This window comes from Lipotes vexillifer, unplaced genomic scaffold (assembly GCF_000442215.2).
Source record: "Lipotes vexillifer unplaced genomic scaffold, Lipotes_vexillifer_v1.1 scaffold1155, whole genome shotgun sequence".
Taxonomy (NCBI): domain Eukaryota; kingdom Metazoa; phylum Chordata; class Mammalia; order Artiodactyla; family Lipotidae; genus Lipotes; species Lipotes vexillifer.
In genome coordinates this window covers 115,444-130,930 of record NW_006791048.1, presented here as the reverse complement: position 1 = coordinate 130,930, position 15,487 = coordinate 115,444, and the positions used below count along the sequence as shown (strand labels likewise).

The following is a 15,487-nucleotide window of genomic DNA, read 5'->3' as shown; positions in this document are numbered from 1 at the left end:
TGCTGAATAGTCTTTCACTCAGTCTTAAGGTTGATCACTTAATCTCGGAAAATCCAGAAAACTCAACAGCTAAAGCTCTCACCTACACCCTAATTCAGTTCTTTGGGGTCTTTGTGTTACTCTGCAATCTGTTCCACCTGCACCTTAATAGGTGGCCAAGTCATAGCTGAGTCCCAAAACTTCACTTTGGAATGTTCTGGCCTTTTAGGCTCAAAAAGAAAGTGTTTAGACTTAATGGTTTTATGACCCATCAAATTCTGTGTGGTAGCCTCTAATTGCATCTAGGGGCAGGAATTTCTTTTTTAAATCTTTTTTTTTTTTTTTGACAGTTTAATAAGAATTTACTAATATGCCGAGCATTCCTGGAATGCATTAAGTGGGTTTTAATTTTTCTCTATTTGAGGTCCCAGCACTCCCTCATGTGGCATTTGCCCACATAACAAGTCAGAAGCAAAAGGATAAGTAAATATTTAATCTCTTTTTTTTTTTCTTTTTGATTTCCCATGATTAAATGGAGCAAAAGAGCTAATGCGTACCTCCATGGAGTACAAAATAAAATTTTATTACAGCTACTGTGCATAAAACCAGAGAGATTTTCACCATAATGTCCTAAAAGCCTCAATGCTATAGTAAGCATTTTGTTAATTGGTTCTTTGAGAAATCAGAAATGTTCTACTTATTTTGCAAGATGGAAATTTAACCTAATGAGACCACCTCCCTTATGTGCTACTAGCATTTATGTTTATTATTGCTCTTTTCTTCAATATGTTAAATATTTTGGATAAATGATTCTGTATTCATCCCTGAGGCTTATGTGAAGGATAAAACTTAAAAAATCAAAAACCAATCTAGTAGAGTTTCAAACGATATGCCATTATAAGTAGAGGCATTTATCTGACTGCTTAAATATTATAATAATGGTCAATTATTAAAATGTTGACTAAATCATCCACTGCAATAAATCTCTTATTCATAAAACAATGCATAGCAAACTGCTCTCCACTGAGTATATTCTGGTTATTTTCCTTCCGTCTTAAAAGAGTTTTAATTTTCATTTGTTTAAAATTCAAGCCCTTTTATGCTCCTGAATTTTGCACAAGACTCTTATTTCCTAATAAGTTTCATATTCTGTGGCTTATTCCATACTCTCAAAACTAAAAGGATAAAACTGTAAAAACATAGAAGCTTTATAGTAAATATTCCAAGACTATAGCATACAGCTTGCCTTAGGGGTCTTGCTGCAGTTAATGACATTTGGAAATATCAGCAACTGACCAGGGTATTATAGACAGCATTGTGTAAGCGATTCATAACCTTGAGCAAGTCATTTAATCTCTCCAAGCCTCAGTTTCCATATGCACAGGAGTCAGAGAAAGATCCTCAGGGCTTTGGGCTCACACATTTTAAGACAGTGGTCAGGGATAGATGAGTTAATAAATTCAAATTGCCTGGCACACATTAATTGCTAAATAAATGGTCGCTATCATCATTTTCCACAAGACTTTGAAGTATCACTTTTAAAATTTATGTAAGCATTTATTAAACACCTATTTGTTTTCAGCAAGATCTAGAGATCAGTAATTATCTGATCGTTCTCTTCTATCCCAAGAATGCAGTTTTGAGAAATGAAAATCCAATGTAGGCGGACGCTCACTCCACAGTCTATATCCCCCAGGGCTGGCATAGAGTGGAAAGTAAGGGAGAGAGGGGGGGATTTCAGCAATGTCAGGAGGGGCAGGTCTTGACTTTGGTCTCTTTTTTTGTATTTGATGACATCTTAAACGGGCACAAAACCAGTTATTTGTATGCTGAAAAAAATTGTAAAGATCATCTACTCCTGTTGGGAGTTTTATGTTTTTGAGTATTCTCTTTGTTTTTGTCTTAGCAGCAGAACTTTTTCTTTAAAGCACTGTTCTTTTCAGTCCCAACAAGCAACACAAGTAGCTGTGTGCTCAGTGACACACTTAACTTCCTTGAGATCCTTGGAAACAACTCCAGCTTCCTTGCGACACCAGAAATGAACCACTGATCACATGTAAGCAGCTCACTTTATCAGTGAGGAAACATAATCCTAGAGAGTGAAACTAGTTAGTGGTGAATTTCCACATAAATCAGATGCCCCAGCTGGACAGCCCAGGGGACAGTTGTAGCCCACAAAAGTATTTGCCTTGGCCCACACATTGTTGCTCCAAACAGTGTTTTAAAGAATTTTGATTTATTTGCCAACATTTACAAACCAGGACATTGCACCTAAAAATCAAGATTTCTGGCTTCTCTTAAAATTTTTGAAGATTTGGCAACCACCCCACATCCTCACTCCCATGGGGCATCAGTTAGCTAGTGCCAAGATGTGGCTGCCCTCCTTCGATGGAACCTGCAATCTAGGTTTGGTACCCTCTCCACCACTGAGCTTGCATTATTGTTTTCTTAACTTCATCCCTCCTTGGACATTTACATTACCAGCCTGGCCCTTAAAGTCATTTTTTGAGGTTCCTGCATAAAGCTTAAAACAAAAACATCTTTAACAAAGTAAAAAGAGCAATTCTTTACTCCCACTAAGATACTATAAATGGAGTATACTTTTCTGAAAGTGAGTTTTTAATGTATGGGAGAGAAATATTTTAGGGACTTGGAATCTCAGGGGCAAAGAAAAATTGAGCCCCATTTGGGGAAGCTTTTCCTAGTATTTATCTCATGTAACCCTCACAAGAGCCTCTAGAGGTAAGATCTCTCATTTAACTAGGGCTGCCGGCTGTAGCAAATAAACATAGGATACCAGTTACAAATGATTTGGTTTTTATCTGAAATGCAACTATAACTAGCTCCCTGTATTTTATTTGGCGACCCTATACTCGTTGCCTTTTAGAAAATGAAGAAAGAGTAGCTCCACTATAGGGGTGAGGAGAAAAGCCAAACGACCCCTGAAGCAAGGCTCTGTGAAGAAGTCTGGAGAACCAGCTGCGAAGGCAAGACCATGGTACCACAGCAACTTCTGGAACTTTCTAGATGCTCATTCTAATTATTCAGGCCAGACCATTCCCTGGGGATTTGATTTCACGTACTCTTACTGACCAGGCTAACAGAAACACTTTCTCCAGAGACAGCTTCTAACTAAGCCCTATCCTCTTAACTTGGCCCCAGTTTCTCCTTCTAGCTAAGGACAAAGACCCTGAAAAAAGAAAACTTGATTAGGGGCCAGATAATTAGGAGGGTGGGAAAAAAAATCCTCCACAGCAACATCCATCCATAGATCTCACAGTTTCCCCAAGGATCAGGCTAGCTTGAGAGAGTTTCCATATTTGGAAATGATAGAGTAAATCAAATATCAGCTGCATAATTCCATGTTGATTTTCTGAGTTTTGAGAAAAGAAAGCAGCGTCTACCAAATACATATGTTCCTCCACTCTTCCAGTCTTGTATTTGGGAGTGATGGCAAGGTGAGCTGATGGAGTAGGAAAGTGAAAGAGGGATGGGAGGCAGCCAATGAAGGGTGTGCTAATGGGCAGGTAACTTCTGAAGGCAACTGGGGCTCAGTCTTATTAGGGAAACCCTGGGTGATGGGATTAGAAGATGCTTCAGTTACCCTGATCAAAGAGAGCTGAGGTATTTATCCACCTGCCAGAGGGATGCCCTTCCACTCACCCACTTCCAACCACCACCCCCATTCATCAGCTCCTGCTGCCAGAGAAAATGTTAGGCAAAAAGTTGCAGGTTCTGATAGAAATGGGAAGTAATAAGGGAATATGTCCTGGGCACCAATAGCATCTGTTCCAGGCACACATTCTTTCCTTCCAAGTAACCTATCGATCCTGCCATCAAAATGTACCAGCCAAGGAATGCTCTTTGTTATGAGCTGATCACCACCTGTTTGGGGGATTAATCTTAATATTAAAAAGACCATCAATCCATAGACAGTAATTGGAAGGTCGAAGAAAACCTTAAGAATGTTGAAATCCTTGAGGGATGATTCTACCACACATCTGTATATAAACAGTCATGTCACTGCCCTGACAGGAATGTGTTCAGGATCTTGGCTTCTCCAACCTGGTGTGTATAACCTTTCATTGCCAGTTCCTCTGCGTCCTTAGTGTCACCACATCCTCTTTGTTCTGCCTGTTCTACCTTACGCTAATGTCTATCAAGTATTTCAGTCTCCTGCACTCCCCCGGGGGGGTCTGCTCTGCATGCACCTTAAGTGACAAATTAATTACTTTTAGGGAATGTGATTTACAGATACATGGGCTTCCCCTCATGATACTTATGGGATTTTCTAGAAATTAAAAGCAGCACAAGGTGGTTAAGAGCCCAGACTCTGGAGCCAGACTGCCTAGGTCTGAATCCCATCTCTATCATTTATGAACTGTGTGACCCTGGGCATCTGCCGTGTGCCTCTGTTTCTCCTGTATAAAATGGGCTTAATAATAGTACCTACTTCTTTGTGCTGTTTAGAGGATGTGATGTGGGTTTTTTGGGGGGTTTTTTGTTTTGTTTTGGGGGTTTTTTTGCGGTACGTGGGCCTCTCACTTCTGTGGCCTCTCCCGTGGCGGAGCACAGGCTCCAGACGCGCAGGCCATGGCTCACGGGCCCAGCCGCTCCGCGGCATGTGGGATATTCCCGGACCGGGGCACGAACCCGTGTCCCCTGCATCGGCAGGCGGACCCTCAACCACTGCTCCACCAGGGAAGCCCGGATGTGATGTTTTAATACTTGTAATGTGCTTAGAAAAGTGCCTGGAACATGGTAATCATTTTATAAATAAATAAATCTAAAGGGATAAGACTCCAATAGGCATTTAATAATGTTTCGTGGTTAGTGCTAGAAGGAAATGTTAGATAAAACAGTACTGTCTAGGCTGTCAAATTATAGTTTCTAAGTAAGTTTTCTTCTCATTTTTGTTTCTACCCCACCCCCAGCAAAAGTAAGGAGCAGTGACCTTGGAACCATCAGAGGTGATTTGGAGAGTAAGTCCTATCAATTACTAACTATGAAAACCTGCTTTCTATGGAACTAGCTCTTTGCCCATAAAATGGGGACAGTGACACCTGTCAAATAGCAAATAAAATGACATATGTAAAAATACTTTACAGGCTCCAGGGCACTTTACCAAGTGAGCTTTGCTTATTGCCTTCTTCACTTCCTTTCGTTCATTTCCACTCCATGGTTCCTTCTCCAGTTTTCTCTCTTCTTTTAAATTTAGCTTTTATTGGTCTCTTCTTGCAAAATAATTAAAAGAAAATTGTATACATATGGACCAAAAATAAGAAGACTATAGAGTCAGGAATAGTCCCATCACTCATAAATAAAAATTTGTAAAATGTGGTCTACGTTCTTGGTCTTCAGAAATAAATATATTATATGACCTTATTATTGTTTGTAACTGCTTTTTAAAAATTATTATATTGTAACATATTTCCATGCCACTCAACTCTTTCTATAATATGATTTTTAAGTGTTTAGCCCATATTTATGCATCCTATTTTTTTGCAACCAATCTCCAAATATGGGACATTGGAGTGTTTTCCTGACTTTTTTCTTATTAAAAATAACAGGCATGAAAATCCCTGCAAAGATGTCATTCCTCAAAATCATAATTATTTCCTTGGCATTCCTAGAAGAGAATTCATAGCATCACTTGGAATTCGTATTTTCAAAGCTTTGATAAATAGTGACAAATTATTTTCTAAAAAGATTATTCTATTTTTCACTCTTCCTACCAGTATTTGAAAATGCACATTTTCAACATGCGTATAACCTAATCACCCTATCTAATCTTAAAATAATAATTTTATATTCAGAAAAAAAATTATCATAATTTTATATTTGATAATTATGGATGGGATAAAAATTGAATACTTTCATACATTTGTTATTGTTATGCCTCCATTTGTGAATATCTTATTTGCCTTTTTTCAATTACATCTTTTCCTCCATTTTGGGGTTATACGTTATTTTATTATTCAAATAAAAGAGCTCTTTACACAGGAAAGACATTAACTCTTTGCAGTCTCATTTTTCAATTCTTTTTAGTTGGTCATTTGTTTTAAATTTTTATAGATATTTGAGAGTGTGGAAATTTCCATTTTTGTGTGTGTGCTGATTTGTTTGCTTTTGTTTCACTGGTTGTTGTCTATAACATTCTTGGAAAGTCCTCTCTTATCCTAACTTTAAATAGACCGATACATTTCCCTTTTTTCCCTCTCCTTCTCCATATTTCAGGATTACTGTAGACAAATGGCTGTGGCCACACTTATCTGTGTGTGGTTCTAGAATTAAAGGGACTCCAGACTCTAACCTAAGTCTCTCTAGCACAACGTCACTGTGTCATGCTGACAGTCCAGGCAGTATTTTGTGAAAGACATTTCAAGGAGGGAAGTGAATCCACAAGATCCTTAATTCTTAAAATTAAAATGTTTTAAAATAGTATTTAGTTCCTGCTCTTTGGTCCTGAATTTCCTGCCCTGCTCAGCATCAAAAAAAAAAAAAAATCAGATAGACTTCATTACTAACTTTTATATGTGTTTCTGAAGCAGAATGTGGGGAGCTTTATCACTGCACATATCCTTTCAAACGTTCATAGTTGCTAGGGGACTGGGAAGTTAATAAATTAGCCCTAGTTAGGAATTTCTGCATATCATATTTGAATTTCTCATCATTCCCTCCTAAGGCAGTTGGAAATGCTCTACTGGGAATATAACCTATCAGTAAATGAATCATGGTCCAAAACCATGGCAGAAAATACAACCAACCAAGTCATTGCATTTGCTCTTCGATGGTGAGAATCATGTAGTTTGGGGGAAGAAGCAAGGGCTTTGAAATTAGGTAGCCATGAAGTTGAGTCCATCTCTGTACTGCCTAGCTGTGCAACCATGGGTGAGTCTATTTCTCAGACCTCAATATTTTAAGTTATTGATATTGATACTCGTAATACGACTAAAAGTCACTTGAGCCACTACTCTGTGCCAGGCACTGTTTTAGATACTTTATATATGTGAACTCAGTTAATCCTCACAGTAACCCAAGGAGGTAGGTACTATTTTTATCTCCATTTTACAGCTGATAAAACTGAGTATCTTGCTAGAGTTGTACAACTAGATAGAAGAGCAGGACGTGCAAGAACAGGCATTTTGATGCCAGTCAATGAGCTTAACTTTTGTGAGTATAAAGACATCCAGGGAAGTGTTTGCTTGATGCACACAGAGAAGGGAGTCACTAAATATTAGCCCATTTCTGTCCCTTTGAGTGAGAACCTTGTTCCTACCTCGCACAGTTGCAAGCTCCCCATCCACGTGAGCCATGCACTGCATGGCAGTAGCCCCAACGCAGATTGGCATGCTGACCCTCTGCCCTAAAACAGAAGTCGACAGGTCTATTTCAGCAACGTTCCGGAGCATTCGTGGATAAAGCTTCCACCTAGAATTTTTGAAAAAGAAAAGAAGTTTTTAGAATTTCAAAAGCATAAAGAAAGCTTTGACATTACATTTGAGTTAGAAAGAGAAAATATTCTTCTATCTTTCCCAGCAAGCAAAGTCCTTTACAAAGCTCAAGGAAATGCGGTAAATCTTAATGGTTGTTAAGATGGAAAGTTAACGATAAGATGAATAATAAACTTCTCAAGCCATTGTTCTTAGTAAGGTATAATTAACATTTTATAGAATTAACCCATTTGAGTGTACAGCTTTTTGCCCTTTGAGAAATGCATGAAGTTGTGTAACCAGACAATCAAGATCTAGAACAGTTCAGTCGTCCTGAAAATTTGCCCCATTTCCTTTTGTAATGAAACTCTCCCCCATCCTAACAACCACTGATCATGTGTTTTTTTTTTTGTCCCTATAGTTTTACTTTGCAAGAATATCATACAAATGGAATCATATATAGTCAACCCTTGAACAAGGCGAGGGGCGAGGTGGGTGGAGGGGGTCAGCCCTTTGCACAGTGAAAAATCTGGGTATAACCTTACAGTCGGACCCTCCAGATCTCCAGTTTCACATTCACGAATTCAAGCAATGATGGATCGTGTAGCACCTATTCAGTGAAAAAAATCTGTGTGTAAGTGCACCTGCTCAGTTCAAACCCACTTTCAAAGGTCAGCTCTAGTATGTGGACTTTTGAGTCTGGCTTCTTTCACTTAGCCTAATGCTTCTGAGATTCACCCATATTGCTGCATGCATCAATAATTGTTCTCTTTGGTTGATGACTAGTATTCCACTGTAAGAAGGTAGCACAGTTTGTTTATCCATTCTCAAGATAAGAGACATTCGGAATCTTTCAACTTGGGGTGATTATAAATAATGCCACTATAAACATTCACTTACAGGTTTTTGTGTGAATATAGCTTTCATTTCACTTCTTCCAAGCCATTTTCAAGATGGTATAGAATGGCATGGAGGTTAGATTAGAGTTTAAAAAGATATCCTATGTCTACTTCAGCAGTTTTTTTCTTACAGACAGTAGCTTCAGGGAACTACTTTTAAAATTTGATGTGGTTTCTTCAAAATCCTTGATCTGAATTCAGTATCCATTGAAGTATGATGATAAGGGAAGTTTTTATTTTAGTTTAATTGAGCATTTTCATGAACAATGTTATTTGGCAAAGACGAGCTTTTGGCTTGAATTTTTGACCCCTGAACATTATCTTAAATTACTTTTTCTGTAATACTCTTGTGTAGCAATGAAAGTTACTGACAAACCAAGAATCAAACTAGTAAATTTTACAGGAAAACTAGTTCTCTTTTATCTCAGCAAAATTTGTATCTCTTATTTGTTCAGGATTATTTTCTCCTCATTAGTAACTGATTAAAACTGAAAAAAATACAGCCGCATTTCTAATGAGCACTAAGGCAATAAACATGTGAGTACACACGCATACATACCTAACTAGCACTTACCTTTCAGGACCTAGATTTAACTCTGCTTCTAGATAGATCAAGATTTTTTATTAATACAGTGAAGTGTGATTTAGTAAGGGAGTCACCAAAATAAATCGAACCTCCCAAGTCTTAACTGAAGCCTACTTCCTGTAGCAGAAGAAGAAATTCTGTCTTCGTGTTGCCTTGAGGAATAGCTAAGGGTCTGTAATATAACCCTTCCTCACATAATAAAGTAAAAACATCCAGCCCTTGCAAGCATAATAAAGAAGTTTAACTGTGATTTCTCTGCAATTCCTTTGAACATCATAATTATGATTTTCTGTCACACCACATGCTCTGCTGCTGGAAGTCTTTTCTTCTCGACTGACCCTCACAGCGTAATTCTTTGATCTCCATTCTGATGGGGGAGAGGCAGAAGCCTTGAAGAGAGTTTTTTACTACCAATCATCTCTAAGTGTATTATTAGAATGAGAGAAAATGATTTAATAGCAGCCGTTGGCACGCTGGCCTTGGAAGGCATTAATATTTACTTAGAGCTGAGGAAACAATGAAAGCTTTTATGAAGCGTACACACAGAGCTGCGGGGCATCAGCCGTGTGTGTGTGTGTGTGTGTGTGTGTGTGTGTGTGTGTGTGTGTGTGTGTGTGGCAGAAAGAACATTTTCAAATATCCAGTTCCCCTTTTTAAGGCAAGGTTCCCCTTTTAAGGCAAGCTGCTTCCATCTCTAGGCAGTAGCTTTAGGCTTGTCCACGAGGTGGCGCAGTCACTTAAATAACTGTTCTTGCTTCCCACCCACGTTATTTTCTGCCTTGAGGATGGCATTACAGACGCTCGTCAACCGATGCACAAAATGCAATTCCTAGGCCAAATTAGATGAGATCAATGGAGTGGGAAATGTATGTTCTCTAGAAAGTCCTCCATATTTTGAAATTTTCCAAAGAGCGATTACAACTAACCTTGTCAGGTAATTCCAATAGCTCTCCAAGGCCCACCCAATCCCATCCCCCAATTTAAGTGATTTTTTTCCACAGTCTTACATAAAACAGTAGCCGACTATAACCTTGGACTCTGCTCTTATGGGACCTCCACTTTGGAAAAAGTTATGAAGATTGACAAAATAATCGAGCCAACTGAATAATAAACCTCTTTCATAGGTTTCCTGAGTTAAAATAAGTGAGGCAAAAGTTGGGATCCATTTTGTTAGGGAAACCACTGACTGAAACAGCCTGCCCTGGCCAGGCCCAATAGTAAACACTTGCATGAGTTTTATTAAACAGGAGGTCCTGGTAAGGAACGCGAAACTAACAAGCCACCATCAACCGGAAGAATTCAGGAAAAGTCGAAAGGAGAGGAGACTCCAGTGATATGTCCTACCAACTTCCCAGAATCCTCCTCACTGGAATCCATCTTCGCTGAGTGATGCGTGCGCCACCAGGAAGGACCCTGAGTCAGAATGATTGGCCAGAGACAACCCGGAAACTAATTCCATCACCATAAAACCCAAGACTGCGAGCCACGTGGCAGAAAAGTCCTCCTGGTTTCCTTTACCCTGCTGCTCTCCGTCCGGGCACCCCTTCCCAGTAAAGTCTCTTGCTTTGTTAGCATGATTGTCTCCTCAGAAAATTCTTTTCCAAGTGTTAAACAAGAGCCCACTCTCGGGCCCTGGAAGGGGTCCCCCTTCCTGCAACATTTTCACATCCAACAAGGACCTTGATTTTAATTTATCATAAAGCAGGTGATACACACAGTCCTCAAGAGGAGGTACACTGATGAAAGAAGACACCTGCTCATCACCCAGCTTTGAAGTCCTGTGCTGTTATTGAATCCCACCAACTCAACACACTGAATTAATAAGTCCAGTAAGATGATCATATTGCATCTTAATTTCTCCACATTAATTATTCTAAGCATTAAAAACACATGAAATATATGTATAAACCTACAGAATGTGTGTATATATGTATATAAAATACACCACAGTATTTGTAATCATACTTTTTACCATTCATTTGTAATATCGAGAGATCTTTAAGAAATTTAACTGAATTATTATCAACCTCTGAGGCACCCTGGTAAAGGAAGGAGGGCAGGAATTTAAGTCTGAAGAAAACACAGCATGGTAAACATATTTAAATAGTCAAGCCATTTTTGGAAAGGCTCCATGTGTAGTTAAGTTTCAGAAGGCCTGTGAATCTCCTGAAATGGTTGTGTGTGTGTGTGTGTGTGTGTGTGTGTGTTCAAAAAACAAGAGACAATTAGCTGCTTTTCATAATGCAAGAGAAAAAGCAGCTTACTTACCTGTTGTGCAAATGAGCTGAATGATCCTGTGACATTTACACCTATGAGAAGAACACTGCCAGTGCCACTGGTAAGTGTAGATTGCTTCTCAAATATTAAAGAGAGGGAATGATTTCATTTTTGCCATCTGTTATTTGAAAGAAAACCACACAATTTTCCGGGTCGCTAAGTGATCCACGAGGGACGAGGAGAGCTTCCTTTTCTAATATTACAGGACTTCTAAATACCCAAATCAGAGAATTATATTCCACCAATGATAATTTCACAAGAAGCCGCAAAATATGTGCAGATCATGGTTTAGAAAGATACCCTGAGTTAATGTGTAAGAGAAACAAAGTACTGTTCTTTTGAAAATTAACTCCAATCAGGTCAGGCCCCACGAAACCTAGCAAGCTGACATTTTTCTCTGTTCCTGTTATAATTGTGATAGGGTGGTTCTATCTATTTGACTTTATTTGTCTATTTGACTTTATTTGTCCTTTTTTATGTGGGGAGTGGACACAGTAGTATTAGAGCCCCAAGTCTTAGCCAGAAATAACTCCAAGCAACCATTTGGTCACATAAGTGGCCCGTGTCCCCAGAACTCCAAATCGTGGTTGTCAGGGCTGGGTTCGGAGATAAAAGGTGTCATTGTGAATGACCATTTGCTACACTTGTGGCATGGGGAGGGGTATAAATGTCATAACTGTCTTTAAAATACTCTGTCATTGTGTCACAAGGGGTTATCTGAAGTTTATTTTGCCATCTTCATTTGAATCAAAATGAGACGTTTCAGACTGATTGCCTTCATCCCATCAAGCCAAAGCCACCACCACCTCGGCAGAACATCTATTTTTAGTTCCACGTGATCAGCTTGATGACACAGGGTGAGGACTGAAAGGTCACCCAGCAAGTTACACAGCAAAGGAGGAACTGGGATGTTAGCTAGGCAATGTGTTCTGCAATAAAAAGTCCTCAGGTGGTTGATAATAATCCTCTCTCCTCCAGAGAAAGTTGATTAATACATTTTTCCCTTCTTTAAAGCTGAACAAAATTGAATGATCAAGGTTCATGGAAAAGGTGGCATTGAAACCTCATTCTCATTATCTGTGTCTTGACTGTAGATTACTCAGTACTTAGGCTGAGTAAGCTGAGAATACTCACTGCAGACCCATGTAATTCACAGAAGTTGTGAGGTACTTTTCCAGTCCACATCTTGTAAGTCACCACAGTCTTCTGTGTCTCACCAGGTTTCTAGAATTTCTAGGGTTGAAGAGGTGTTCTGTCTGCTTTGCTACACCCCTTTGCTTCCTCTTAAAGGCCTCCAATGGGCCAATTGTTTTGGGTCCAGTTTGCATCAATTCAACCCACCAGCACGATGGAGGCCCAAGGTCAATGTGCATCCACTGGAATGTAAGATCCTGTGGACAAGAACTTTCTTCATCTGGCTTACTCCTCTATTCTTAGCATGTAATACTGAATCGAGCCCATTGAGAGTCTTAATGTGTGAGGTAATTAATCAACTAGCATGGGGTGAAGGGTGGTAAGGGGTGAGGTAGGCTGTGTATAAGTGGAGTAGGTGGTCACCTGAGCATTGTTGCCCGAGGAATGCTGAGGGACACCAACTCCATCATCCTGTCAAGGCCCTGAAATTTCCTTGGTTAAAATTACCTATTTGTGGGCTTCCCTGGTGGCGCAGTGGTTGAGAGCCATGGGTTTGTGCCCCGGTCCGGGAAGATCCCACATGCCGTGCAGCGGCTGGGCGCGTGAGCCATGGCCACTGGGCCTGCGCGTCCGGAGCCTGTGCTCCGCAACGGGAGAGGCCACAACAGTGAGAGGCCCGCGTACCGCAAAAGAAACAAAAAACAGAAAAAGTTACCTATTTGTGTTCAAGTGTTGCTTTCAGGAGACTACTAATAGGCAAACCACATCACCTGGTAATGAGTTGCGATGGGCCCAAGAAGGGGCATCTTCCAAGAGCAGACAATGTTGAAGGGACCCCAAAATATTACATAACAGTTGGAAAAAATCTTGCAGAATGTTAAGCCACTCCACTCTTTGCCAGCTTTTCCCTTCCCATAGCTCCCCCAGCGTCCCAGAAAAGATCTGAGACAAAGTCAAGGATTGAAGGAGTTTTGGGAAGCCCCCTACCCCATTTCACCCCACTCTCAGGCTCCTGCACGGATTTGCAAATGAATCGTTGCTGCTTGCCAGGAACCACCTTGGTTAGAATGATTTCATTTCTCCTAACTTACACATAGAAAAATGACTTTGAGTGATTTTGCTCTAGGCTAAAAAAGAAATGAGGAAGGCAGGCAGATTCTTTCCCCTGGATACTTTTTGCCTGTTTTCTTTAATTTTTCTTCCTCCATGAGTGCCCACAACATTTTCTGGCTTCACTAAAAGCTATTATATAAGATGAATGAGCCCCAAAGACTATAGTATATGGAGGGCTTGCCTCCCCTGCTCCAGCAAATAAACCATTTCCTAATTGTTGAGAGAAAAAGGGGTTTTCCTCCTTTAAAGCTACTTTGTTTCTTGTTTGTATTACAAACAGAAAACATAAACCATGATATCTACCATCTTGGGCTTTGAAATATGGAAGTCAAGGGAAAACTAATTTGGGAAGAGAGATGAAGCATTTTGAAGGAGAGATGAAACAGCCAAGTTGAAAGAGTAATGCTATATGGACAAACTGGAATCTAAGGTGAAAATTTAGACAATGGTAATCAAAATGAATGATAGTGGAAAGCCAGCAGGATGGGAACATCTGAGGCAGCCATCCGATCTGGTTTGACCAGATAAGATGGCTATCTTATGTTTAATATTAACAGCTTCCTACACCATAAAATAGACCATCACTGTCATACTCAGAGAAAAAGAAAATGGAGTCATCAGAATTTGTCACCATTTTTATACACAGTTAAATGTATAAAAATGTATGTATCCACATAATGCCAAGTGAGGAAACTTAGGGTTAGCTTTTTTCAAGATTCCCAGGCTTGGAATATGTTCAAACAAGTTTAAAGCCCAACATTTCTCACAGCCCTATGAATTTCACCTCTCTACTAAGCATAATATCTAGACAAATAATTCCACACCATCAACATTAAAGCTGAAAGATCTTGTTTTGATAGAATGTCTCTGTGTAATTTTTAAATATGATTTTAAAAAATTCTTACCTGGAAAATGCTGCAATATTATCAGCCAAAGTTTCCTGATCATTTGCCCCAGATTTATAATAGTCATATATAGACTTTGGAAGTATGGATTTAGCATGTTGTTCATAATCACTGATGCAAACAAGCCGCGTGAACATTTTCCTATTGCGAACCCTGGGATATTTTTCTTTTTTTTCCCTGTGTTGCTTTCTACATCCTGACAATTCTGTTATTTGTCAATTATTAATAGACTTTTTCCAAAGTTCAGATTTAGTTCTCTGTTGCGTACATTAAGAGAGCAAACATATGCTTAGACTTTGAAATTTTATTTGCAGCTGTCTGCCAAAGAACAGGTAGTACACCTAAACACAAGAAGTTGAGTTGGGGAAGTAACAGGAGGGGATTAGGTGTTTGTCACATTAAAAAGGCAGAAGACAAACAAACAAACAAACAAACAAACAAAAGGCAGAAGAATGAGTAAAAATTAAAATCCTAGAGAAGTACTTGCCTAAAGCCGCTCTTAACTCAGTTCTGCCTAAGGCTGCTTCTTCCCCGGGTCATGTGCCTTTGCTGCCTAACTGGTATTGGAATGGGCTGCCCACTCATTTTCATTCCATATTTGGATCATGCACATATATGAAAAAGAGCTTATTAAATGAATGGGGCATCTGTTACTGGAAGGGGGACACCTTCCAGGGCCCGAGAGTGGACCCTTGTCTAACACTTGGAAATGAATTGTCTGAGGAGACACATGTACTGACAAAGCAAAAGACTTTATTGGGAAGGGGCGCCCAGGCGGAAAGCAGCAGGGTAAGGGAACCCAGGAGAACTGCTCTGCCACCTGACTCGCAGTCTCGTTTTATGATGATGATAATCTCATTAGCTTTCCAGATAGTCTCTGGCCAGTCATCTTTCTTGTACCCATATTTGGTCTTACTCAGCATCCTTCTTAACTCTCCTCTTGCCTTCTTGGCTCGCACCTCTCAGCTAAGATAGATTCCAGTGCAAGGTTTCTGGGAGTTTGGCAGAACATATTATGGGTTGGCGTCTCCTTCTTCTTTTTGGTCCCTCTCGAATTCTCCTGGTTAGTGTTCGGCAACAGCACTGTGCTCCTTATCAGGACCTCCTGTTGAGACAACTCATGCAAGCCATTTATCATCATGCCTGACCAAAGCAGGAGGT

At 39.7% G+C, this 15,487-nt stretch overlaps 1 protein-coding gene across 1 annotated transcript in view; it reads right to left on the bottom strand.

Moving 5' to 3' along the window:
* Positions 1 to 14,495, bottom strand: part of HAO1 (hydroxyacid oxidase 1) — a 65,405-nt gene extending 50,910 nt beyond the window's left edge. The window contains exons 1-2 of the mRNA XM_007464184.1: positions 14,327 to 14,495; positions 7,259 to 7,410 (exon numbers count right to left, since the gene is read on the bottom strand). Of these exons, the coding sequence (XP_007464246.1) occupies positions 7,259 to 7,410; positions 14,327 to 14,463 (289 nt within the window). The 5' untranslated portion in view covers positions 14,464 to 14,495. The remainder of the gene's footprint in view (positions 1 to 7,258; positions 7,411 to 14,326) is intronic.
* Positions 14,496 to 15,487: the final 992 nt, after the last annotated feature.